Source organism: Spodoptera frugiperda, chromosome 27 (assembly GCF_023101765.2).
Source record: "Spodoptera frugiperda isolate SF20-4 chromosome 27, AGI-APGP_CSIRO_Sfru_2.0, whole genome shotgun sequence".
Taxonomy (NCBI): domain Eukaryota; kingdom Metazoa; phylum Arthropoda; class Insecta; order Lepidoptera; family Noctuidae; genus Spodoptera; species Spodoptera frugiperda.
This window is the reverse complement of record NC_064238.1, coordinates 7,677,632-7,703,749: the sequence shown is the minus strand read 5'-3', so window position 1 is coordinate 7,703,749 and position 26,118 is coordinate 7,677,632. Positions and strand designations below refer to the sequence as shown.

The 26,118-nt window shown below is 34.4% G+C and overlaps 5 protein-coding genes across 7 annotated transcripts in view; 4 read left to right on the top strand and 1 right to left on the bottom strand.

Moving 5' to 3' along the window:
- The window catches only part of LOC118263452 (uncharacterized), a 33,686-nt gene extending 22,564 nt beyond the window's left edge, over window positions 1–11,122 (top strand). Inside the window, exons 10-12 of the mRNA XM_035575461.2 lie at window positions 7,713–7,835; window positions 8,994–9,557; window positions 10,756–11,122. Of these exons, the coding sequence (XP_035431354.2) occupies window positions 7,713–7,835; window positions 8,994–9,557; window positions 10,756–10,773 (705 nt within the window). The 3' untranslated portion in view covers window positions 10,774–11,122. The remainder of the gene's footprint in view (window positions 1–7,712; window positions 7,836–8,993; window positions 9,558–10,755) is intronic.
- Window positions 11,123–11,811: 689 nt separating this feature from the next.
- LOC118263626 (uncharacterized) lies at window positions 11,812–14,001 on the top strand. Of its 2 annotated transcripts, XM_035575723.2 has the most exons (5): window positions 11,919–12,066; window positions 12,331–12,452; window positions 12,567–12,805; window positions 13,140–13,301; window positions 13,708–14,001. In XM_035575723.2, the coding sequence occupies exons 2-5, from the start codon at window positions 12,344–12,346 to the stop codon at window positions 13,924–13,926; spliced, it is 729 nt and encodes a 242-aa protein (XP_035431616.2). In that variant the 5' UTR covers window positions 11,919–12,066; window positions 12,331–12,343; the 3' UTR covers window positions 13,927–14,001. The 2 variants fall into 2 exon arrangements, with proteins under 2 accessions (XP_035431615.2, XP_035431616.2); XM_035575722.2 differs by lacking the exon at window positions 12,331–12,452 and having other exon boundaries at window positions 11,812–12,066.
- Window positions 14,002–14,269: 268 nt separating this feature from the next.
- On the top strand, window positions 14,270–16,683 carry LOC118263674 (FAST kinase domain-containing protein 5, mitochondrial). The gene is made up of 3 exons (XM_035575790.2): window positions 14,270–15,995; window positions 16,177–16,397; window positions 16,582–16,683. Exons 1-3 carry the CDS (start codon window positions 14,390–14,392, stop codon window positions 16,675–16,677), a joined length of 1,923 nt encoding a protein of 640 aa, XP_035431683.2. The 5' UTR covers window positions 14,270–14,389; the 3' UTR covers window positions 16,678–16,683.
- A 643-nt stretch (window positions 16,684–17,326) lies between these two features.
- LOC118263544 (chromatin-remodeling complex ATPase chain Iswi) lies at window positions 17,327–22,859 on the top strand. Of its 2 annotated transcripts, none has more exons than XM_035575604.2 (17): window positions 17,327–17,547; window positions 17,629–17,849; window positions 18,096–18,353; window positions 18,448–18,571; window positions 18,780–19,067; window positions 19,143–19,356; window positions 19,500–19,771; window positions 20,091–20,318; window positions 20,399–20,644; window positions 20,728–20,833; window positions 20,911–21,050; window positions 21,419–21,525; window positions 21,606–21,739; window positions 21,824–21,939; window positions 22,021–22,241; window positions 22,332–22,472; window positions 22,560–22,859. In XM_035575604.2, the coding sequence occupies exons 1-17, from the start codon at window positions 17,497–17,499 to the stop codon at window positions 22,759–22,761; spliced, it is 3,069 nt and encodes a 1,022-aa protein (XP_035431497.2). In that variant the 5' UTR covers window positions 17,327–17,496; the 3' UTR covers window positions 22,762–22,859. The 2 variants fall into 2 exon arrangements, with proteins under 2 accessions (XP_035431497.2, XP_050561622.1); XM_050705665.1 differs by having other exon boundaries at window positions 17,328–17,547; window positions 20,911–21,056.
- A 303-nt stretch (window positions 22,860–23,162) lies between these two features.
- On the bottom strand, window positions 23,163–25,841 carry LOC118263682 (CCR4-NOT transcription complex subunit 7-like). Its single transcript, XM_050705666.1, has 7 exons — window positions 25,605–25,841; window positions 25,339–25,448; window positions 25,135–25,248; window positions 24,934–25,052; window positions 24,448–24,605; window positions 24,227–24,367; window positions 23,163–24,141 (listed from the first exon to the last, which is right to left on the bottom strand). Exons 1-7 carry the CDS (start codon window positions 25,713–25,715, stop codon window positions 24,025–24,027), a joined length of 870 nt encoding a protein of 289 aa, XP_050561623.1. The 5' UTR covers window positions 25,716–25,841; the 3' UTR covers window positions 23,163–24,024.
- Window positions 25,842–26,118: the final 277 nt, after the last annotated feature.

Here is a 26,118-nt window from a genome sequence, read left to right as displayed (position 1 = left end):
TTTTATAGATATCGTACACTGTAATACATAAAATATTTGGCTAAAGGAATGTTTTCTACACTATCTATGAAATCTTCATAATTGCAATTTTTTCCTTATTTTTCATTGTTATTGATAAGATTTTTATAAATTATGTGAACATGTTATTTTTTCTTTAATTATTTTATCAGCTTAAGTCTATAATCTTCTTTGTTTCTAGCATTTCGATTCTATTTTAGATGATAACTATAACCTCATTTATCTCTACTTGGTAATTAAAGCGAGAGTTATCGCGATCCGCACCCACAATTTTAGGCTCACCATTTTATTAGATATTGATTTTATCATCTAATAGGGGATTTAGATCATAGATATTAGATAGTTAATTAGATTCCGTACCTACTATTTTATTTGTATTCACTAAGAATTTTCTGAAAACGAAAATGCACCAGTGTGCCATTTTAAAATCATCAAAACTTATGACCGTCGCAAGTGGCAAAAACATTCTTTACTGGTTAAATCACATATTCATCGATCAGAAAAAATAAGAACAAAAACAAATTATACTCGTACATTATTGTATCTTCTCAAGTACCTACATTTTGTCATAAGGATAAATCGCTTCCTTTGATATGACGTCTTTTCCTTTAGGTCTTATGACGGCATTCCCCATTCTAAGGCTATACACATTCTCCTCATACAAATATTTTTTTACGTAGGACTTTCCCGTAGTTTTACCATCTATCCTTATTTATTTTCTACATCCTTTTCCGAATAATCGTAACATATTTTAAGGCTATATCAAGATTATCAAGCAAGCAATAGGCTCTGTTGATGGTGCTGCCAAGAATCATTTCTTCCTTTCTCTGATACGCATCACACTAATATTATAAACGTTTTTTTTTTGTTTGGATGCTTGTCCGTCAATTACGCTGAAACTACTGAACGGATTTTGATTAAATTTGGTATACAGACAATATGAGCTGACGTGGGTGATAGGAGTCTTATTAACAACGGTAACTCGGGTATAACCGCTGGTAAAATCTAATAATACAGCTATAAAACTTGGTGCGAATTTCAGCATATTATGACTAGATCTGCTGAGATCTATTCACAACATAATAAGTTAGTGTCTATTTTACTTTCTAATATTATTATAACAATGTACCTAATACCTATTCATAAAATTCATAATATTAAACATGGACACTCACTCGGCACGTTCATATCCATTTCATTGTGATCTTAATTGACAATCATGCTCAAACTGACTGCTAATCTTTAGGTATAAAGTACATTTTTAATATCCGACGACAATATCCTACCGTAATAGCGAATATATAACTTTTTTATTGAACTTTTCTAGACTGTAAAACGAGTCTACCGTCTATTCATAGACAGATAGAAGTTCAACATCCACTTGGCAATTAAATGGAAGATTAAAGGGAAATATACATGCTGTAAAATTATAGTACTAATACTAAAACCAGTTTGTCGAGTCATCCTCATACGAGTTGCAGTCATTTTATTCTCATTTCGATACTTGAGGATAAGTTTTAACGATCGCACTCGTGATCCTACGCATGTGAATCGTGAATATGTTTGACATTCAAATGTAAATAGGTCCAGACGTGTTTCGTATTACGTGTGTTGATTTTATGATTATTTTTGCACAGCAATTGCTATTCAAATGCACTTTATTCTTGCACTAGCTTTCTCCTTTGGCTTTGTCTGTGTGGAATTCGAAGGATTTCTTTTGATTAAGTCTTTATCTTAATCTTAAGTAAAAATTGGGATAAAAAGTGCCTATGTTACTTACTACAGAGTAAGCTTTTCAATGGTGAAAGAATTTTCCAAATCGGTCCAGTAGTTTCGCAGGCTATTCAATGCAAAGAAACAAACAAATAAACGAAAATGATCAAATCTTTCCTCTATACTTTATTTTATAATAGATATCGGATTACCGAGCTTGTAATTCCGTAATCCTTGTCAATTCAAATTTATTATCTTTTGGCTCAGAGGTATTTAAAAACACCATATATTCAGGCATTTAGCCCGCATAAATGTCTATTTCTGCAGGCTAACCCTGACTACCTATCCGTCATTCACGCTTCACTGCCTCATTAAATCCCAGGAAGATATAAAATAAACTTACACCTAATTAACTTAAAAGCGTAGTTTAAATTCTTATTCTTAATTAAGGCATATTTTGCCTTTTATAATAGAAGTTTTCTCACTATATTACTCGTGCAACTTATTCATTGTAAAGTGATCTTGTTTATGTAACAATAAGTTTCAAGACAATTGCCTCACGAAATTAATTGGGTCACTTCGACACGAATCATTTATGCATGATTACATAACGTAATGTATTTGCAAACTGTACACGATAACGTCAATCTGATTTTTTTGATCAAAAAAATAAATATCGGCTTGGGTAAGCGTTTTATGGAACACCAGAGGCGTTACAAGTGCGTTGCCGGCCTTTCGGGGGTTAGGAATTTAATTTAAGGGTTGTTGGGGAATCGGGGATTGGGAAGGGGAGAATTGGGCCTCCGGTAACCTCACTCATACAACGAAACACAACGCAAGTGTTGTTTCACGTCGGTTTTCTGTGAGGCCGTGGTATCACTCCGGTCGAGCCAGCCCATTCGCGCCGAAGCATGGCTCTCCTACACTTGAATTCTGATTCTGTGGGTAAAACCATTTAGCTCTCTAACCAGGTTATGCCTTCGCCAAAAAAATCACCACCATCACTAGTTTTATTACTCCAAAATGCGTTCTCTGTATTGAGGGCATAGAAAACGACAATTTTCAATTATCGCCCGCAAGGTTCGTTTTGTTATGATCGTGCTCCATTCCATTCCGAGTCAGATATTTATCGAAATAGTTATTTAGTTTAAAAATAGAGTAATTAATGCTCAAGCTCCGCGTTCTAGTACCGTTATTCAATTAAGTTACTAATAAATAACTAAGTTTGTTTATAGCAGGCTGGATAACGTCGATGGCTCGCAGTTAGTTTTAGTCACGTTACCTTTCGATCTTGATACCACTACAATAGCTTTTGTTGTGAGACTCGGGTGATCTAGAGATACTTCGTGATTATCTAATTACACGGACAATAGTTTAGTGCGGCTGTGATTAAAATCATCACTGTTTTTCGAGACTTTCCCATAAAAGTTCTATTCTTAGTTTGATGGATGTCAATTTGCACGCAATGGGCACGGATATTATAGTTAAATCAATAACTAACGGTCGTCCAGAATCATTGTGAAGATCATTAAACAAAACGAAGACTACGTAACAAAACAAAAATTTTAATAGCGACTGAATAAGTATTCAAATTAGTCTCGGCTCAGCCATCGTTTACCTTGCTGATTTGGTCTAATGGTTGCGTCGAAGAACGAGGCAAAATTGTTTCTGCACTTATTATAAAGTAGACAAATCGCTCGTGTTGTTGCTGGTTGATATGGAGTTTTTATGGTCGGTCGTGGGCACGGCAGCGCGTGCAGCGTCCGGTCCGGCCAATGTTTCGCTAGATTTTGCTTTGCACTGATAACGGCAGTGAGTAAGCGGTGGACGAGGGCACGCGGCATCGCTGGCCGTGTGATTGCTGCTCGGAGCGCTCGGTCCGGTCGGCCGCACAGTCTCGCTGCACTCCGCCGCGGCCGCACTACACGTATCTCGACACCGGCTCGCTCATAATTTTCCTACGATTTTCCACGCTTCGGGGAAAATATATGCGACCTTGGCGCGCTCTTAACTATTATTTTCGTGATTTCCATACTACGTTCGAATACTAATTATAATTTTTGTAAAATGGATTTCTGTATTAGTCTCAAGTGATCATTTGTATAAGTGATGTGGTGATTTGTGTAAAGACTTGTGTTTCTGTAAATCGTAACTGAAAACATGAAGAATACAAGTAAATCGAAGCCTTTGGTTATCATACAGTGCTATGAAGTAAGTCGACTATGTATAAAATGTTCTTATTATTATTGGAGCGAAACAAAATAAGTATATAGGTACATGCCTACTTGCCTACCGAGTTGAAGCTTGGGCAACGATTTTAATGATTTAGTACCAGTAAATAATCGATAAATTGTTTTAAAATTGACGACCATTGCTATTTATTTTACAAGCGTAAATAATATACAAACATTAGTGTGTTAGATGAACTTGAATTCATTAATTGGCCCGTCTGATGTACCTGTATTTAGTTTTTTCTGTAATAATGTACCTACTCTTTGACGTCACGATCGTCAAAAATATCAACAAAGTGAGAAAAACTCGTGTATGTACGCACTTCACAACATAACATAACATGTATATTGTATATCGACCGGTGTAGCGGTGTAGTGAGGCACTCAGTGTTTTTACCACTTATCTGATTATCCACAATTTGACTGATTGCAGGATATCGATAACGCAACGTTTTCATTGTCGATGATAATATCTCTTCCACTAATTTCACTCATGTACTTACCTCATGATTGAACAAACAAAAGATATATCTGATCTACATAAAGAATTCGTAAATACATACATCAATAATCATGTCGAACAACTGGCTTGTCACGTGAATCTTGCAATTTTAAAAGAGTAAATAGTCACAGATATAGAGACAAGCGACTAGATATTTCTCAGGAGGAAAAATGATTTCATATAATGAAGAACAAACATAAAAATAAAGGCAAGTTTCCTCGAATTGTCCATTAGTTTTATACTCTAATTGGCATCTAATTGCACAAAGGATGCGTAAAAAATAACTTGGATATTTTATTGAGGAAGGTTGAAATATACGGAATGAGTAGAGTTCGGTAATTCCATAGCATTGTAGATAATTCCATATATTTATCATTAGGTGATCTCATCGGTGTTTGGACGAGGCTGCTTTGCAATTTAAGTGAAGGATTTACTACGAAAAAATAAAATGCATGTAGTTAATAAAGTATTGCTTGTAGAGAACATGGAAAATAAGTTTATTATCTGCGACACATTCATTGATATTTAGATACATGCACTTTTTTATGTACAATCATAATAATCATTTAATATACATCTCTGTTATTATATTATAAGTATAAATTTCGATATGCTACCGTATTTAATCCATTTTACCTACATGTAACTTGTAAACATTATTTACATTGCCAGATTAAAACAATGTTTACAAGATTTGTTTTGTTTAAACATTTGTTAGATCATAGTTACATCACATTTGTTTGTGTTTACACAAACAACACTTACTATACACAAAGCCTAAAACTTCTGCTATACTTGAAGACTGGCCGACGCTCTTATATAGAAGAAGAGGCTCATAGCGCCATAGCACAGGCCATAGTCCAGCAGTAGACGGTCACGGCCTACCGATGTCAAATACGAGAAAGTCTTGTGAAATCGTTTTCCTCCTAAAATTTGGTGCACGTATTAATTAAATCAATTTTCCTTTAAATTAAGGAAAAACCTTCCGGTTCCTAATTAGATTTGGTTATCGGATTACCGCGTTATCGGCTGACAAAGTGTATTGCTTTGTTTTCTGTGAATTTTCTTTGATAGGGCCGTGTTGGGTTGCTAGGCTCATTTACTACAAGTAGACTTGTCTTGTGTAAATGAGACATAAATGATACAGCTTTCGAGAGCAGACTCTCTAGAGCTGTTCGATTTCTATGCCGCCGGAGCTATTATTATGGTCATTTTACCCAGTACTTATTCAGGGCTTGTTTCAACCGGACTTAGGACCTAGTTATGACTCAAGAATTTGTTATTCAGAAAGTACTCATGTAGGCATTTTATTAATCTAATTGTTTGATTCGTAAGCGTTTAAGTATTATCAATATCTAGATTTATAAGGATGCCTTTGGGTATTAGATCACCTCATCAATGACTTGCGTGAATAATATAACTGTAACTAAGTTTTTATTCAGAGTCTTATCTGTAATAACAATAATAAATACTTATTCATTAATTTCTCGCATCATCAGTTAACAATACACAGCAAACAATTATACAATGAACTTGAAACTGGTGTCTGCTGTAGGTAAACCCTGTATCACAGATCACCAGGCCAACCTTTCGACGTAATGCATCATTTACTAAATTGTAGGACGTAATCAGATGTTTGAGAATATAATAATGAAATTGCTTATTCCAAGATTAAAGAATACTGAAACATACACAAATGTTGAGACTACTATAAACAAAATCATGGTACAATTGAGATTGGTTAATTGTTACAACATATAGGATAATTAAATTAAATGAAAATTACACAAATTTTTGTTTAATGACTAAAATAACAATAACGTTAGTTCTATAAATCTGTGAGTACTATATTGATAATTATGATTAACGCCACTTAATACTTACGATTGGGAGTGCCGACTTAATGATTCATTTATCATAGATATTGATATTGATTAAAATATTGTTATTGTGTTGTATTGATGCACCGACAACTTTAATGCTAGGTCAAAATCGTTATCGTTCATTTGATTTGATTAATCGCAAATTACTTGAGTGCTACTGGCAACAGAATTTGGGGAAAAGCCAAGTGATATTTGGCACGTTGAAGTCTTCATGAACAATTGTCGTACTCGTAGGTGGTAGACGCAAAAAATGTGCGCATGGAAAAACAAAACAGAATATTTATCATCATCTGTCGTCATCTCGCTTGTTCTTAAAATCTCAATAAGGTATGAGATCAGCGTAACATGTCCTAAGTAATTTGTTTATTCTTTTCATCTTTTCTGCTCTTAATTTCAATGCAATCTGTCGGAACCGATCGGCTGCGCGAGCAAGAAAGAGCACGCGATCGGAGCCGGTCAACTCCTTTTATTTTTCACCAAGCACCGTCAAGCATTTTTACGACAAAAACAGTGCACATTAAAAAATAAACCTTAATACAAATACTTAAAACTCTGTTTTCAACGTGATAAAAATTTGCTCTCCTCTCCGAGCCAGTCTGTGTGAACGGACCCTTAGTAGGTTCCCTAGAAATAATCGAGTACTATTCTCAATATTGGTATGACATCAAAATATACGAGGTTTATTTTATGTATTACATCACTCTACATTAATATACGATGCACCAATTAAGTAATCGTGTACCACAAGATGATACCAGAAGTTTGCCTTGTAAATTCCTCTGTAATGAACCTAAGCGTAGAAAGACAATTAAATCCGTGGAACTGGCGTGTGCGCATACAAACGGTGTTTATGTAACACAGGCTGTTGGCAAATATAACCACTATGTATGTGTGTGTGTGGAGCTTATCATGTATTGTAGTCATAATGCGTTTGTAATGTAATAGCCTAAAACATAGCCTTCAGTTTTGTTCGCGTTCATAGATGATCGTCAGTTCCTTTTTTTTGCTGTTCAGCCTCTAATTCCAATACCTACTTCCTTTGCAGGTAAACATTATACACGTGCTTAGAATACTTAGCTATAGGTACAGTGTAATACAATCAATCGTTATTTCTCTCTTGTTTAACTAACAGCCAGTATTAAATAAAAATGAAGGTTCCTTCTACAGAATAAATGACTTAATTTTTGACAATTTAGCGTATTTTTTTACAAAAAGCTTGTAACAAAGCTACTATACAAACTACCAAGTTAATATTATAACTTTCGTGCACTAAAAACTCTTTGAGTATTTAAGTAAAACAATATTAACATTGATGATCAAATTAAACCTTAATACTAAAATAAATCTTCATATTTTTGCCTACAGGATCGTCAGCAGACACTGCCTTTGAGGAAGGCAGAGCCAGCACCAGAGGTGACCAGTAACAACCATGTAAACCATGCACCCTCAAAGAAGGAAGCTACGGACAATCCTCCACCTCCACCACCTGTGAGTAAAATGTCTACCTAATTTACCTTTAAAACATGACCTTACGCAGATGGGGGACTTTTAATGGAGTACTTTTGTAAATTCAGGTAGATTACTTATAAACTAGTATAGTATAATGATGATTAACGAAGAATACTAAAGATATCACGTCATGCAGTTAAGTCAAGTTCTCTCTTATAATTCTAAATTCATTTTCGTCTTTAGCGGAAAATCGTATCTCGTTTGCGTAGACTAGGTTAAATTAGGAATAATTTTAGTTAAATATCCAAATCTGATTGTTATCAATCTGTTCGATGAGTTCTGTCTAATTATACAAGATTTCTTTAGCTCTGATTCTAAAATCATTGTGTCAATCAAGATGTCATCGTTTTTGCGTAAAACAAAGACTACTGTTGGATGAAGAAATAATAAAACAAATCAATACAAGACAAAAATATAATGTTTTTATTCTATTTTATCGATTTATACAACGAATACTCAGCTAAAATACATCATGACATCAGTACAGTATAACAACGCATCAGGCTTGATTCGTACAGTCTGTAGGTAATTAATTTTGCAATAATTAAATATATGTTTAGCCATAGCCGTAGGTATAGACCTACCTCATAATGTTCAAGCTTGGCTGACTGGTTGGAAATTGCAGTTGGTTTAGGTTCTTCAGAGAAGGCAGGTGCCCGGTTTCTGTCAAGAGCGGTGGTGAAAAATGTATCTATCCTTCTCTTCCTCGGCTTAATGACTGGCCCAATAAATATCGCATTACAGCAAATGAAACCAGTGATTTCAATGATGGATAAATAATTAATTTATGTAGAGAATCATGTTGCTCTTGCTCTTTGTAATGTTATTATGTTATGTTGTTGTTGCTATCTAAACCAGTTTTGCACGTCATTAGATGCTAACTGTCGGAGACTTCATTTGAGGTTGAGGTCGTCTCCATAATGATGTTATGATGTATTATTTATGTTGCTTACTTGCGGATAATGTTATAGCATGTAGGACGGGCATGAAATAATATGTTTTTGGTTTTTGTGAGGGATTTTGACATTGAATGCTCTTGATTTGGCAATAACGAACAAGAACAATTCAATGAAGATGACTCGTATGTGGCTTTCATTAATAAACATTTGTCTTATAATATCTTTCATTTACTTCCAGATGCCGACCACAAACGGTACGAATGGTCATCAAAATGGAATGAATGGTCACCAAAACGGAACAAATGGAAACCACAAGGTTATAGAGAACCAAAAACCCATTCCCAAAACCATAACTTCTGAACTTCTATCGAATCCAAATTTTAGAAAAAATGGCACCCTCACCAGAACTCCCACTCCTGATTACAATAAGAAAACAGAGCCTCCAGCGCCACAAATAAAAAGTATGAAAGACGAAAAGGCTGATATGGAGTCACTAGAATCTTATAAGTTAAAGAATCCTTCGAATGTACTGCCTAAGCCACCGTCAAACTATTTTGTTAAAGCTCCGAATGGCACAGCTACGATGAAGAAGCACGCTCGTCCTGTGTCCGTGACTATCGGGGAATATGCATATGGGGGTGCAACTAGACGGGAACCTACAAAACTTGACTTCCTTAATGGGGTAGATAAGACAGATGGGCTTCACAACGGAGACGAAGAAACCTCTATATCCAATAGGCTACAATCAGAACTGGCTATGACGCTATCTAGATCGAATTTACGTAAGAAGACTGAAGCACTGGTAAGTACTGTTATATCATTCAGATTATCAGGCTATATTTATATTACAATTATAATCATAAAAATGAAAGTGAAATGGTTATGTAAATTTCACATGTTTTAATTCTATGCTATAAAATTATAGATCCAATCAATGCTCAAATGTGTAGGATGATGCAATCTTAATCGTTATTAATATTTTGCTTAGCTACATTCATTGATTAGTCAGTTACCATAATCTGTACCTGTACATTATGTACAATGAGATTAGGTATATTCTGATGGCAACTTCATTTTGTTTAAAGAAGCCCCATGGTGTTTTTTCTTTTTCACATTGGAGACTACTTCTTACAGCCCATTCTCACTATAGGTGTGCGAGTTTGTTTTGGCGGTTGTTCTCGAAGCAATAGCGTGTTTTGTAATTCATCCCGTCGTTGATTTTGATAACAATAACAACTTCGATCGTTTGTTCTCATACGATGATTTTATTTTGTGAGACAATGTTAGTTCACATCATTATTGATTAGTTTTACAAAGGCTTGTTGAAATTGTCGGTCTTTCAGTCCGGATTACAATCAATATTTGTAGGTAGATATATATTATTTTATTCTTAAAAAATCCTTGGGTTCCTAAAACAGACAGATGATAACAGTAACCTTATTATGAGTTTGCTTTAAGTTTTACAAAATCGAAAGTACAGCGCTCTGATTGGTTGATTCATTCGCGTCGGCCAATTAGAGATCCGAACGCGCTCTCGTTTCGTTTTCGTTCAATGTAAAGCAAACTCGTACTAAAGGTACAGAGAGATGGCAGAGCTAGTAACTTTACTCATACTGGCAATATGAATATGAACATTATTTTTCAGGATCCAGGGAATATCGAAGATTGTGGTTGTTCCGTAGATAAAATATTTCATGCTAGATATGGACATAATATATTGCCATTACCGCCTTGTATATCAATACCGAAAGTCTCCATTACAAAGCTTAAATCTTAGGAAGCAGTGCAGTGAGACTGTTTAATTAATTTGTTTAGACGAAAGTTATTAAAAGCGCACCATAATGCAATATTGATGTTGTAGATGCATGGTCACACGTTTTAAACTAACAGTCTTTTTAGGTGATGGTTGTTTACGTGTCTTCTTGTTGTGTTCTATCTATCCGCTCACTTTTATCCAGACGATTTTTTCAAGTGTCTTAATTTCTTTTATTTTCTTCCAGGCCGATGCCAGCCGATGAGGATTCAACCTAGTTTCTTTAAAATAAAATGTATAACGGTTTTAATTTTAGACATCTAGTGAAATGTAGGACATTTGGTTAGAATTTAAATAGTCGACCAAAGTTAGTTTAGTAATTAATTTATGATTTTGAAAATGTAAGTGTTTAGTGTAGTGCCACGTTTGAAATGTATAAGGACCATGTAACTACTATTAAGTATGTGTTATTTTATAATAGGTATAAAGAAATTGTGTCGATATATTAGATAAATAATGTCTTTAGTCCCGAAACCATGTGTAATTATGGGTTAAATCGATTATGTATATCTGTGGAATGCCTAAGTCATAATAAATGCTGGTATAAAAATCTATTTCATTGATTTATTTATTGAGCCCCCCAATTTGATAATGTTGGAAGAACTCGCAGGACTTTTAATGACAGTGTGTTGGTAAACTGTAATCAATCGCCAGTGTACGTGTTCTGTTCGTCCTTGTACTTTATGCTAAACGAACGGACGTACATCCTTAATCATCTGTATAGGTACTATGCATAATTAACTTATTTAATCACATACACAGTGATTAATCTCAATACGAGTATTACAGATCTCAAATATTTTACGATGCTATGTCTGCGATTTAGCAAAAAGAGGATCCACACTGTTTTTTAAACATCATTGTTTATCATAAAAAATATTCCTTTAGAACTTGGATGTAGATATAGTCATCGTGTATCTACTTTTAGTTTTTAAATGGCATAAAAGCAAACTAAATTAAAACGATAGCTTGGTGGCACGTGCAATAACAGAGGAGTTACAAGGTAGTTGACGTGTAAAGTGGGTACCTAACCTACTGATAGAGAAATACCAAAGTTTATATTAAATTAGATGTAATGATAAAATTAGATGTAGTACTAAACCTTAACGGGTTAGAAGTCCCACCTCTATCACATTGTATAGTAAAGATTTAAAAGCAAACTTCTTGCTTACATTCTTAGATTGAAATTGGTAACAAAGCCATTAAATAATATATTCAACCATAGTCATTCGACATTGTCAAAAGCTTTCAGATTTACAATGTCTCTTAACTGTAGAACAATGACTATTTTGTAAATATTATTTTAAGTTTATGAATCAAAACTTCATTGACTATAAATAAATAGGTATCAACGAAATACGTTTCATCATGCTGTTTGGAACGATAAAAAAATTGCTTTCTAGTGAATATAGAGAATTCAACGATACAATTTTAGTTGAGAGTCCCTTTAGGGAAACAACTAGAGATGGCAAAGATATATTGCGTTTAGTGCAGCTCGGTAAGTTAATGAACACATTTCCTACTTAACCTACCTACTTCTAATTTGATTACTTGATTTTATATAAATACCTATCTCAGAAAAGATGCCCCACTTAATCCCCATTAAGTTCACTATAATTCTTAGGGTGCTTTTCCACTTGAGACATGTGCTATGCTACGTTGCTGGGGATACGTTTGGCTACCACCAATCATATTCATGGGTAGACTTAGCATAGCACTGGTGGAAACGGACTCAGCTAAGCTATGTTTTTTATACGGAAAGATGCGTGCTATGGATGCATGCTTTGGATGCGTGCTATGAATGCGTGCTACGGATGCGTGCTATGGATGTGTTCTACGGATGGCTTCCCTACTATCAATACACCGTATACTCAACAGCAACAGGTGCGCACAGCTTAGCTATTACATCTTCGTAGCATAGCTACATAGCACATCTCTGGTGGAAAAGCACCCATTCACTTGGTAGATAGTTCAGCATCTAATTTTGTGAATTTTAAGGTTTAACTTCAAGAGCATTCATAATTGCGTATGAACATGATATTATGGGGAAACAAACGACTTCGCGCGGAGGTTCTCCACTCTGCCGAGCCTCAAGCGTCATAGAAATCCTTTCCATGTATCCATGGGAGTCGATCAAGTTATCAGTGTTTAAAAAAACAAAAAAGCAAATAGTAAAAGCTACGTTCATCAATGATGGTGTCCGGTATTTTGAATTGATAGAAATGCCGAAAAGAAACGTAAGTCAAAATACTTAACTTATGTGCAGTGTGCTGTCTGTAAACTTTATTTCCACCAGATAACGAAATGTACTCGAATAATAGAGATTCCTAGTTCAAAAATAAAGTGATTGTGTTTAGTGCTACTTCAAACATTCAGGAAAACGACAACTTGGTAGATAGCAGATACCTATTAGATGTGTTGGGTAGTTTGATTCAGGAGAGTAAAAATGATTTCATAAGAAATACGGATAAGCAGCAATTCACTAAGAAAGGCCCTTAGAATAAAATTCACGACTCGTAAGTACCAGCAACACTGCAGTCTACTACTGCAGGCAGAAATTCTTTTTCGCAGATATTTTGGAGTCTTTGGCGTCTCAATATAAAAGAACTAAATAGTTCCTATAAAAAATGGCCCTTTGTAGTAATTTCAAGCATTAAGAATTGTAATGAAGATGTAGTCGAAAAGCGGGTTCCAGAATGTATCGAGTTACGATTTATAAAGCATACAGAAAAGGTGGGTACTTAGCTTTATAATTACTTCATTATTGTAACGAGACAATGCATAAATTCATCAATGTAAGCAGAAGGGTGGGCTTTTCCTTAAATAATAATCCTGTTTGTAACAACCTGTTTGTAATTCATACTTAACTTCATAGGCAGATAGTAGGAGCAGTAGGTAGAAGCATAGGTAGGCAAGTCAGCAATCAATTCGACCTTCGTATTACTGATCAATTTTATCTGCATAGACTTGATAGACTTATATAGCATTTCCAACACCTCTACTTTCTATGCTTAAACCTGGCATGTCATGTCATGTAGGAATTCAAATATAGAAATATTTGTAATTTTGAACAGATTCCTAAATATTTGAAAGATAAGTATGGACACCCTCATAATAAACAATTATACTTTTTATGCAGGAAAAATGGGCAACATGGACCGACAAGTACTTGTACTTAGGATCACAGAGAGAAGCTGAAGACAAAATTCGACCTGTACCAGTTGCAGGACTAGGTCGGGCAGAGGAGATAAAACTTTTATATCTAAAACCGCGGTATTTTGGTTGTTGGGAACAATCTGAGCATTGGGTTCAATGTGGAGACAGTTCGTTAGATGTTATTAAAGAAAATAATTATTAAATATTTATTTACACAGTAATTTACTATGTTTTTATAAGTTTTTACTTTAATTTATTAAAAGTTTTTATGACAGAAGATGTTTCTTTTTTCGATCACAAACAAAAACATTATTTTTAAATTATTGTTTTATTTATGTAAGTATTAATAATTCAAATAATTGCAATAAAAATATAAAATAAATAAAAAACATCTTAAGAACTTAATAAAGAAAATAAAGATTAATATTAAATTAAAATTAGAATAATATGGACAATATCTCAAATAATGTGGTTCCCAATTTTGATGTTTCATAAAAAAAGTTTAAAACATAACCTATAAAATAAGAATGTCATTGTCACTGTCATTCCAATGTGATCGTGATTTCTGTCAATGTTGAGTAAAATGTTTTCTAAGATAAAACTTTATCAAAACATTTAAATTATTGACTACAGTGTGTGAAAATAGAAGTTTTACTTTATTCAAAATGTCTTTCTTAGCAAGAATTGTAAGAAATTTCGCTGTGCCTAAATACCGAACTAACATACTGGCACTAAACAGTTTACAAAATGTTTCCAGACAAATTCATTGTAGCGCGAATTTATGCCTAAGAATGTTTATGGAACATGAAAATAATTATGCATATAGTATATTAGAGAATAAAGGCTACACCATTAGCTTGAAAAGTGATATCTCTCGAAATTGTATAAGTGAACAAGAATTTCAAGAAGCTCTTAAGTCTAACTGGTCTAAGAAATCTCATTCAGAAATATTTGATTATTTTCATAAATTTGCTTTATATTGTTCAGAACACAAATTGTGTATTTCTAACCAGATATTTGATACATACATAGACAGTCTCACTGACTGTATTAAACTTGGAACTGATGAAGAGTTAAAAACATTGTTCTACACTCTAAACAAGTGGCCAGAAACACCGTCTATCAGGACCCGAAATATTATTGAAGTGTGGGCAGCATTGGATGATGAGTGCTTAAATCGGTTAAAGAATTGGTCATATGATGAGCTACTAACTTTCTTATCACTATTTTACATGATAAATGTAATGAAATATAGCGACTATTGTATAAAAGCTTTACAAAAACTTGCTTCTAAAGCTAAGAATTTAACACCAGCTCAGCTTGTGCCCACATTATTCTTTATTGGAATATGGAGAAAATCACCATTTGACATGCACAATTTGGAAGTTGAGATAAACAAGAAATATTCACAATTTACTATTGATGAATTGTCTATAATGTCTATGGGATATTTTAAAAGCAAAACGCCAATAAGAGATCCAGAGTTAGTGCAGAAAATGATTGACACAGTTATAGAAAATTCAAAAACGATTCATGAAGTATCTTTAGCAGCTTTATTGAAACTAATTCGTTACTCCACAAAGTCAGTGCTTGATGATAGAATAAACAGGCTATTGGAAGCTTTGCAGCATGAAGTTCCACGGTTATCAGTGATGTGTAATGTACATATGGCTCTAGTTGGAACTTCTACTTTAAATTTACATAAACAATGTTTAAATAATATTGCTTCAAAGGTTATAAAATCCATATCCCAGACAAGGGTAAAAGATCTTGAAAGATTAGTTTTAACTTATGGCACATTTGGATTAAGACCTGACACAGAAGAATGTTTCTTCACCAAAGTAATAGATGAATTAAGAAAGCCCGAAAGAGCAATAGAGATCAGCAAACATGGCAGATCATTTGCATGCTGTATAGCATACCTAACTCTTTTAGGCATTTACCCAGTGGACTTGATAAGTAAGGTTCTTAGTCCAGAATTTAGAGAACAGACTTATGGAAAGTACTGCTTTAACTATGGGAGAGAAATTTTAACATTGAACAATGTGACTGAAATCTTTCTTAGTGATGCCAACATCAATCTTCTTGATGATAAAGTGAAGAAAATTTTAGCCAAAAAGTATACAGATTATGTGCCAAGGGAAGATTATGTGAAACAGTACAATATAACTGAACAAATGTTTTTGGATATAGCGAAGGTGATGAAGGAAACTCGTGGGGGTGATGATTATGTTGCTGGTGACCATATCTTGCCCCACTATCAAAGAGGAGGTGAGTATTTTGTCTAGTTTCAGTAGTTTTATATGAGCCTGGTTTGGACTCAATTAGTGTTGCCATAAGTCATAACAGTCAGTGACAGTAAACTATCAGTATGTTGCTAGTGCTGATACAACTTTCTAGTTATTGTATGCAAGCATTGCTTAATTACTAAATCTACTTTAAATCCTTTCAGATATAATAATTTGTACAGACCATAGTGGTGCTCCTGTTCCCGTCAAAGATGTTTTTAAATCATCAGACTTTGGTTTAATAAGAAAACGTCCTGATGACAATACTTGGGTAGTGTTGGTAATAGCAGGTAGAAATGCATTAATACATGGTACAGACAATGCAACTGGATTCTTTACTAGTAAAGTTAGAGAGCTTGAAGCATTGGGCTATCATGGAGTACTAGTGAGTATTTTTAATTTAGTTTCTATATAAATAAATCAGAATTCATTTGTTCCACCCATGTTTCTTATATTTCACAAGCTGATGCGCACAGCTTCACTCGCATAGATTTCTGTCCCTATATTACCTATGTAATAGTTATATATAAAAAACACTTTGGTTTTAATATAAGTCCTACTAATTTCAGGTACCCTGGAGTCAATATTCCAAGTTAAGATCAACAGCTGATAAGGCAGTGTTCCTGAATAGTTTAATTGATAATGCTGTAAATAAAAATAAATAAAAATCTTATAATTTAATTTGAATAATAATTTAATTTTTCTGTTTGCCACCGTTTGGTTGAATAGAATATTTTAATAAAAAAACAGCAACCGGCACAAAATGGTAAAGCTGACCCAAGAGAGCGTCTAAATATACATTTTGAACTCTTATTTATATCAGTTGAACACGTGTTCAATATTCAACAATCGTGAAATTGCAAGCAAAATTATTAGTGCCAGTACCTATGGAATGTGACTTGCAGGCAACAACCCTATTATGTGTGCTATCACTTTTATTCGCAGCTATACTCAGACGTAATCACATAATAAAGAAAATGTGTAGTAATACTTATGTATCGTAAATAGGTGGATAGAATTCTACCTACCTACCTACTCTAACAACTGTCTTGGAACAGTAGCGCCACCCTAAAACTGCATAACCCCTTGGAATTAAAAGCTATAAAAATTGTTCGTAGAATTTTATTAATATTTCCATTTAATGTATAAATTCAGAAACAACAGCATACATGCAAGTATATCACTAAAAATAAAGAATATTTGAAAATTAATTGTGGATTAGTCGAGTTTCAACTCGTTTTCATCATGAATGGCAAGTTTTAGTGGTCATAATCGGGCAACATTGAATATAAGTAACTTTTAAAAGCAATTAATTTTAGTCTATGGTAACGCATCAGCAGCTTGAAGACGGGTGGATAATTTTCGCGCCCGGTTCTTGTCGTGTTGTTAAAAGTTAAAAGAAAAACGTTAATCAATACGTTATGTATATTCTCCCTAATTGAGTTATCTAAATAATTGATAAGTGATATTTATTTTGTGTCATCATGTCTCAACCAGAGGAACCTATGGATGTTGCAGATGTGGGAGAAAATTCAGTAGGTTTCATTTACCGCACTGTTCTTAATATTCGTGTTAATATTCAGAATTAGTTTTTCTAATAGATGTTTTTTTAACAGAATGGATCCTCGAGCGATACCACATCCTCGAGGGGAAAAGAAGGTGATTTCGAAAGCAAAATTGAAACAGATCGTTCCAAGAGATTTGAGTTTTTATTGAAGCAAACGGAAATCTTCTCTCATTTTATGACAAACACTCCTAAATCTGGTGCCAGCCCTCCTAAACCGAAAGCCGGTAGACCTAAGAAGATAAAACTTGAAGAGAGCGGATCAGCTGGCGAGTAAGTAATAATAAACTAACCTTCACCTTGCCTTGTTACAAACAAACAATAAACATGTGCTTTGTGCCTATTACTTTGTTTATAAATATATAAATACATGAAATATTATTGGTGTTAGCAAATTTTTGTTTTTAGTAGGTAATGCTGCTCATTTTACAGTAGCATTGTCAACAACACCCATCACATTATATCTCTTTGTATTAAACTATAGTAATGTTTTTATTTAAATTTGAACTATTTTCTTAGTCATCGTCATCGAAAAACTGAGCAAGAAGAAGATGAGGAACTGCTGGCAGAAACCAACACAAAAGTTAAATCCATATTCCGCTTTGAAGCATCCCCACCCTACATCAAAAATGGTGAAATGCGTGATTATCAAGTGAGAGGTCTCAATTGGATGATTTCACTGTACGAAAATGGTATTAATGGTATTTTGGCTGATGAGATGGGTCTCGGAAAAACTTTGCAGACCATTTCCTTGCTTGGGTACATGAAGAATTTCAAGTAAGTTGTTTTTAAAATGTATTACTATTTTTTATTTGGTCTAGTCAATCTACATGCATTCAGAAAACTAATCATGTTATTGATAATGTAACAGGAATGTACCCGGGCCACACATTGTTATTGTGCCAAAATCCACCCTGACAAACTGGATGAATGAGTTCAAGAAATGGTGCCCATCTCTGAGAGCAGTTTGTCTGATTGGTGACCAAGAAACAAGGGTATGTTCTCCTCAGTAACATTATAATTATGTTTTGTATTGTGATTATATTTTGTAATCAATTAAAATAACAGTAAACCAAAAACTCTTGTTAGAATAAAGGTTAAGGTGTCAAGAATAATTTTAGAAATTATAATATATTGTTTTACTTGTAAACATTGAAGAAGGTTTCAATAATAAATTTCTAATAAAATAATTAAATCTTTCAGAGCACATTCATCCGGGAAGTCCTCATGCCTGGTAACTGGGATGTGTGCATCACATCTTACGAGATGATCATTCGCGAGAGATCAGTATTCAAAAAGTTTAACTGGAGATACATGGTGATTGATGAGGCTCACAGAATTAAGAATGAAAAGTCCAAATTATCTGAACTGCTCAGAGAGTTTAAGAGTATGAACAGGCTTCTACTAACTGGTACTCCACTGCAGAACAACCTTCACGAGCTCTGGGCATTACTCAACTTCCTTCTACCAGATGTCTTTAATAGCTCTGATGTAAGTATAGTTTACTAGCTAAAGCAATATTTAAGATTTAAACTTTTAGTTAATTAACATAATTTTCATTTGCAGGACTTTGACTCATGGTTCAACACAAATGCAGCTCTCGGCGACAATCAATTAGTCTCTCGATTGCATGCAGTGCTAAGACCGTTTTTGCTTCGTCGTCTGAAATCTGAGGTGGAGAGGAAACTCAAGCCGAAAAAGGAGGTCAAGGTTTATGTTGGTTTAAGCAAAATGCAAAGAGAATGGTACACTAAGGTTTTAATGAAAGATATTGATGTAGGTTAGTATTGAACTTTCTAATTCCCTATATTGTTATACCTAACAAGGTACTATACTATATTTTGTTATAAGTACCTAGTTGTCTGGTTGTCGTAAAATATTATTTTGTTGTTTGGTTGTCACAATATTTTTTCTTGATTACAGTGAATGGTGCCGGAAAGGTTGAGAAGATGCGACTGCAGAACATTCTCATGCAGCTCCGCAAGTGTTGCAACCATCCGTACCTGTTCGATGGCGCTGAGCCCGGCCCACCCTATACTACAGACATGCACCTGGTCAACAACTGTGGAAAACTCGCTATTCTCGACAAATTGCTACCCAAACTACGTGAACAGGACTCCAGAGTGCTAATTTTCTCTCAAATGACCAGGATGCTGGACATCTTGGAAGATTATTGTCTTTGGCGGCAGTATAAGGTATGATATATTACATGCTTTATTACGATACTTTTTGACTTGACTGCACGGTTGGTGCGGTGGCTGGGCAACTGGCTGCCGCGCAACGGGTAGCGGGTTCGATTACCGTACGGAGCAACTCTTTGTGTGATCCACAAATTATTGTTTCGGGTCTGGGTGTCATGTGTATGTGAACTTGTATGTTTGTGAACGCACCCACTACACAGGAGAAAATCCTAATGTGGGGCAACGTTTTTTTTTTACTAAAAATAAGAATAAGATAGTTTTTACTGTAAATTTTTTATTTTTGATCTAATAACATCAACTTGAATTTTTTCAGTATTGCCGTTTGGATGGTCAAACCCCGCACGAAGATAGAAACAGACAAATAGAAGAGTACAATGCTGAAGGAAGTGAGAAGTTTGTGTTCATGTTGTCGACGCGCGCTGGAGGTCTCGGTATCAACTTAACGTCAGCGGATGTCGTCATCATATACGATTCTGATTGGAATCCGCAAATGGACTTGCAAGCTATGGACAGGGCTCATCGTATTGGACAGAAGAAACAAGTAATTTATATACCTACTTCTGTATTTATCCACACGATTTTTGAGTTCTGAAATTCCAACATTAAATATTTTTTTTATAGGTGCGAGTATTCCGACTTATCACGGAAAATACTGTCGAAGAAAAAATTGTAGAACGTGCTGAAGTCAAACTGAGGCTAGACAAACTTGTCATACAATCGGGACGTTTAGTTGACATCAAGAGTCAACTGAATAAAGACGAAATGCTTAACATGATCCGACATGGCGCCAATCATGTGTTCTCGTCTAAGGATTCGGAAATCACTGAAGAAGACATTGATGTCATATTAGCTAAAGGAGAACACAAGGTAAATAACATTACAAAAAGTTTCAAGCTTATTATAATTTCAGTAGATATCAGGAAGTAAAATTGCCAATTTTGTTTTTTTAGACTGAAGAGTTGAAACAGAAGCTGGAGAGCCTCGGAGAATCTTCCCTGCGGGCGTTTTCCATGGACACCCCCGGCGCAACGACTGATTCAGTATATCAGTTTGAAGGTTTTTATAAGCAATGCTCATTATAAATACGTTTGAATTTGACTCAGTAAAATACTAACAAAACTTGTATGATTCAGGGGAGGATTACAGAGAGAAGCAGAAAGTTTTACCCATTGGTAATTGGATAGAACCGCCTAAACGCGAACGTAAAGCTAACTATGCAGTGGACGCTTACTTCCGAGAGGCACTCCGCGTTTCCGAACCGAAGGCGCCAAAGGTACAGGTAAATAAGTGTAAAGAGCTAAATGCGGAGGTCAGCGCAGCAGTCTACTTGGTGGTGGTTACTTGGCAATATAATATCATCTAATTCATGTACTTGTATTATGTAAATTAGCTCTTTATACTGGCATAAATGTAGAATTTATTTAGTATTTAATTGAATGTAGACTTATTTTCTGCTGTAACATAATATATTTATATCACCTATGATGTAGATTAGATTATAATTAGAATATTACTTACTATATTATTTTTGTCATTCATATATACTTTCTCATATGTGTATTTATAGTGCTTTATGTGTAGTTAGTTGGGGAATATGCTTGTGATGTCCAAACATATAATATTTGCTTTTCTCATGTGTAGGCTCCTCGTCCTCCAAAGCAGCCGATTGTACAAGACTTCCAGTTCTTCCCGCCGCGGCTTTTCGAGTTACTCGATCAAGAAATATATCACTACCGCAAGACATTAGGGTAAGTAATAAAAATAAGCTGAATAAATACTCAAGTTATTTTAGATGGCAAACTTAGTAATGATTATATTGTATGATTAGGTACAAAGTACCGCGAAATCCTGAGTTAGGTCCTGATGCAGCCAAGATTCAAAGAGAGGAACAGCGGAAGATAGACGACGCTGAAGCTCTAACAGAGGAAGAGATACAAGAGAAGGAACAGCTGTTGACTCAAGGTACATATATTATTTCGTTTTGATATGGAAAAATATTTATTTAAAAAAAGAATTGTTTACTAATATGTATTTTGTTATGAACAGGCTTTACCAACTGGACAAAACGAGACTTCAATCAATTCATCAAAGCTAATGAAAAATACGGCAGAGATGATATTGAAAATATTGCCAAGGATGTGGAAGGGAAAACTCCCGAAGAAGTTAGTAAAAATCATCATTTCACTGATAATCATTTTGGTATACAATTATTTTGTATTAACTTGTCTACATATTATTTTTAGGTCATGGAATATTCTGCAGTGTTTTGGGAGCGGTGCCATGAACTTCAAGACATAGACAGAATAATGGGTCAAATTGAAAGGGGAGAGGCAAAAATACAAAGGCGAGCATCAATCAAGAAGGCCCTGGATGCTAAGATGGCGCGCTACAGAGCTCCATTCCACCAACTGAGAATCTCCTATGGAACAAATAAAGGAAAGAATTATGTTGAAGAAGAGGACAGGTAATTATTAAATAGTCTATAGTTATAAAATTATTTATTGGTTGTGTAATTATTGTTATACAGTGTATAACATAATTAATTTGTTTTCAGATTCCTGGTATGCATGTTACATAAATTGGGTTTCGACAAAGAAAACGTTTACGAAGAACTACGAGCATCAGTACATGCTGCGCCCCAATTCCGATTTGATTGGTTCCTCAAATCTAGAACAGCTGTTGAACTACAGCGCAGGTATGTATATCGCTCTGCTATAATGCGCTCATTCGCGATAAAGGAATTTAAATAACATATAAAACATGTATTATTGATTACTTTCAGATGTAACACACTGATCACTTTGATTGAAAGAGAAAATCAAGAACTTGAAGAGAAAGAACGAGCTGAAAAGAAGAAAAAGAGTGGTGCTGCCAATCAAAACACTCCCGGCGGTAATGCCACTGGCAAAGGCGCCAACACCAGTAAACGCAAGGCCGATAATACTCCAGACACAGCCCAGAAACACAAAAAGAAGAAGAAATGAATCCAACGAAGTTGAGCAGGCAACTTGATAATGATCATAATTTCTTATGTAACAATTATTAACATTGCAATGGTAAATAAACCTATTGGCATAATTTATCTGGCTGGTATTAATTCTTGGTTCCCACTGAGACCTTGGCTATGTAGGTTTGAGGACATATTATTATAGATAAAAAATATTTTTATCGAAATCTTTCCTAATATTGTAAAGTTCCTTTGTTTGACCGGGCTTATCTCCAGTATTTCTTTTTGCGTTAGAGATTTATTGACGAAGGCCAAATCATCACGCTACAATCAGTAGTGCTAGAGGCAATAGTATCATGCTAGAAGTGATTGCTGCTTACAGATTAAATTAGCATAGTAATACAAGACGAAAGGTTTATAAAAAAAAAACTACATGTATACATTGGAATATTTTATTTACGAAGATTTTTATGAGACACTATTGGTGTTTTATAGAGAAGTTCTAGGATATTCAGTATTGTTAAACAAATTACATGTACATTCTGTAAAAATTATTCACTATGTATTGCCAACATGTTCTTCAGTTTCATTATCAAAAAGGTACAAATTGGTACATATTTTAACCAGCCTTATTTATCTATTATCAATTCGAAATACTCACTAAATGCAATTATATCTAATTACAAAACTAACAGATCTGCCTTAAAATGCTTTCGAAGCTATTTTTACAACTACAGTTTTATATGCTCTTTGTTGCAAATGCATGCCATTATATTTATGAAACATGTCAAATAAAAAGAAATAATTTCACCAATTTCTGGAAGGATCCTAATAAATTGCAAATATAATAAACTGGATAGTAGTTCCCTACTTTCAAATTAAAAATTACTACTATGACTTGGGTCATTTTCATACATTCTCCCTATACTAGCTAGATTTGATTAAATACATTGATTAGAAAGCTTTGGTAACTTAATTAAAAGCTTTTGTTAAGGATTCTAAAGCAATTGGTAAAAGACTAGGTCTAGGGAAGTACTAGGATAATATAGTATTCAAGACAATCCTGAGCAGATATTATTTTCTGGGAAAAATAATGAATCACTCAGGGATATTATTATAATATTTTATGCTGTAAGAAATCCTTACATGTGTAGCATGCAACTACACTGATATCACAGTTTACACTCAGTATTTTCTACCTTTTACACATAATCAGGTACAAATGCTTTACTTAAAGTTTTTCCATTAAATAAGGTGATGGGATGGCAGTGTGTAGTTCACCACACAGGGTGTGTCCTCATCAAGGGGAATTGCCATTTTCCATGTTGTCTTGGAAATTATTCACATTACTGGCAAATGGTGCTCCCAGCCCATACAGGTGACCACTTGTGCTTTCAATATTTCCATCAAAGAAAATCTGTAAAACCAAAACAGTTAATTTCAATTACTTTTTAGTCCTGTAATCAAATATTATGAAAGCAAATAATAATTAAAAGACATACTTCTTTGATTTTAAAAAATGCCATTCCAGTGAGATGTGAATCTGAACCAGCTTGGTGTTGTGGCCCAACTCTCCGAAGCTCCAGCTGGTCAGCTACTTCTTGCAGGCCGCCTTTTAGGTTCTTGCATAACTTCATCAGGTACTTTTGAATAAACAAGATTATTATACTCAGGGTAAATAAATATTAATTAACTGCATACAAATATTAGATGGTAAACTTACTTTCACATCATAAACAGTTGGGAAATAAAGTCGAAGACTTTCAAAGAAATCATTTTCTTCTTGTGGCAGATTTGAATCAGTTAGGATTTTGAGTAAATATCCAAAATCATAACCTGAGTGGAAGCTCAACCAGTTGATATTGTCCATTAGTACAATACCTGAAATGTAACACAAAAGTAATAACTAGTTAGGATTGCTCACTAAATATTATTTTCTAACGGTCAAAATCTTATGTATACATACTTATACTAATTTATATAAAGCTAAAGTTGGTTTGTTTGAATGCACTAATCTTTAGAACCTCTAGGTCCCATTTGAATAATTATTATTTTATTGCAGAAGGTTATACTCTAAAATATTATGCTATGATCAATAGGAGCTGAGCAGAGCAGGTGAAACCCTGTATCAATCTAAAACTTCATGAAACTAATGTAAAATCAATCTTGATCCAAAGATTCAAGATTACCATCTGCATTGTAAGCTTACCTGAAGACATCAGAAGTTCTGCAAACTCCAATGGTTCAATCCCATGTTCCTCATGTTCTCTGAACTGAAGGCCAGAGTTTTGAAGCAGGTCAATTGAATCTTGTGCATACATGTCTTCTCTGAAAATATATGCAGAATACAAGATAAACTTGGTCTTGCATTGAAAGCATAAACTCTAATTGTATGGTCTGCAATACTTACTGCAAGTTGAACTTGAAATTAAATTGCCAAGTGGTACAGCCTGGTGGAGTTTTGCCGTTTTCATCCATAAACGTGAGACCCAACTGTATAATTCTTAGGAGATCAACGTTACATCTGTAAAAGATAGCCGCGTATTTAAAAGTTAAAGTTATTAGAAAATCGAATTGAATTGACAAAAACTAAAAGTGATTAAGTGTTGTTTACCTCAACAGCTGATACTGATAGTCGGCAGTAGATCGAAATTCCCCAATTGGTCTTGCTACAACTCCCGGGAATTCGGTGTCCATGGCCACCCAGTGAAACTTCTGCACGATCTAGAAAAATCAAGTGTTTCCCATTTATAGGTTAACGTGTTGTTACAAATGTAAACAACTTTTCTTTTCATGCTTTTGTTTCTAGTAAAACGGCAGAAGCTATTATTTCTTATTGGATACTCTTATAGTTTTAAAAAACTCAGCCCTTAGAAATACCTGTCTAATAACATGAAACTCTTCATGAAGATTATGATTCCAGACATTTTTTATGGAACAATCTTCTTTAACAGTACTTGCTAAAATGGATCCAAAACTAGCAGCAGGCATCGGTAGATTCTGAATAAATTTTAACTTAGAAATAAATTGGAAATTATTCAGTTCAATAAATCCAGTCAGCCTGTCTGTTTATGAATTTTTGCCGATCGCCAAAGATCGCCAACCAAAGACAATTTCATATCCCACTATCCCATAGACACAAACATTTTGTCATTTCATTTTATTCAGTACGCTTAAATACTTTAATAAACAGCTTTAAAAAAACAAGAATTAAGAAATACAAAATTTAATTAATTAAGTACAAAAAACGGTAAACGACCGTTTTTTGTACAAATTCATCACTAGATATACTGGCAATGAACAGAAGAACCACAGAACGCAGAAAAGAACTAAGTCACTCGGCGCATACCTACCTTTTTTAAAATAATCGTTATTTTTTAACTAGCTACTCCGG

Bases quoted from the DNA above. Each gene is read 5' to 3' on its own strand.
- LOC118263544 (XM_050705665.1), top strand. From the start codon at position 17,497: ATGTCTCAACCAGAGGAACCTATGGATGTTGCAGATGTGGGAGAAAAT. The intron at 19,357-19,499 runs GTTAGTATTGAA...TCTTGATTACAG, and splicing joins AATGAAAGATATTGATGTAG to TGAATGGTGCCGGAAAGGTT. The intron at 21,057-21,418 runs GTAAATAAGTGT...TCTCATGTGTAG, and splicing joins CGAAGGCGCCAAAGGTACAG to GCTCCTCGTCCTCCAAAGCA.
- LOC118263682 (XM_050705666.1), bottom strand. From the start codon at position 25,715: ATGCCTGCTGCTAGTTTTGGATCCATTTTAGCAAGTACTGTTAAAGAA. The intron at 25,053-25,134 runs GTAAGTATTGCA...ATATATTTTCAG, and splicing joins AATTTCAAGTTCAACTTGCA to AGAAGACATGTATGCACAAG. The intron at 24,606-24,933 runs GTAAGCTTACAA...GTTACATTTCAG, and splicing joins AGAACTTCTGATGTCTTCAG to GTATTGTACTAATGGACAAT.
- LOC118263626 (XM_035575722.2), top strand. From the start codon at position 11,937: ATGCTGTTTGGAACGATAAAAAAATTGCTTTCTAGTGAATATAGAGAA. The intron at 12,067-12,566 runs GTAAGTTAATGA...GTGAATTTTAAG, and splicing joins ATTGCGTTTAGTGCAGCTCG to GTTTAACTTCAAGAGCATTC. The intron at 13,302-13,707 runs GTGGGTACTTAG...CTTTTTATGCAG, and splicing joins TTATAAAGCATACAGAAAAG to GAAAAATGGGCAACATGGAC.
- LOC118263674 (XM_035575790.2), top strand. From the start codon at position 14,390: ATGTCTTTCTTAGCAAGAATTGTAAGAAATTTCGCTGTGCCTAAATAC. The intron at 15,996-16,176 runs GTGAGTATTTTG...AAATCCTTTCAG, and splicing joins GCCCCACTATCAAAGAGGAG to ATATAATAATTTGTACAGAC. The intron at 16,398-16,581 runs GTGAGTATTTTT...TACTAATTTCAG, and splicing joins TGGGCTATCATGGAGTACTA to GTACCCTGGAGTCAATATTC.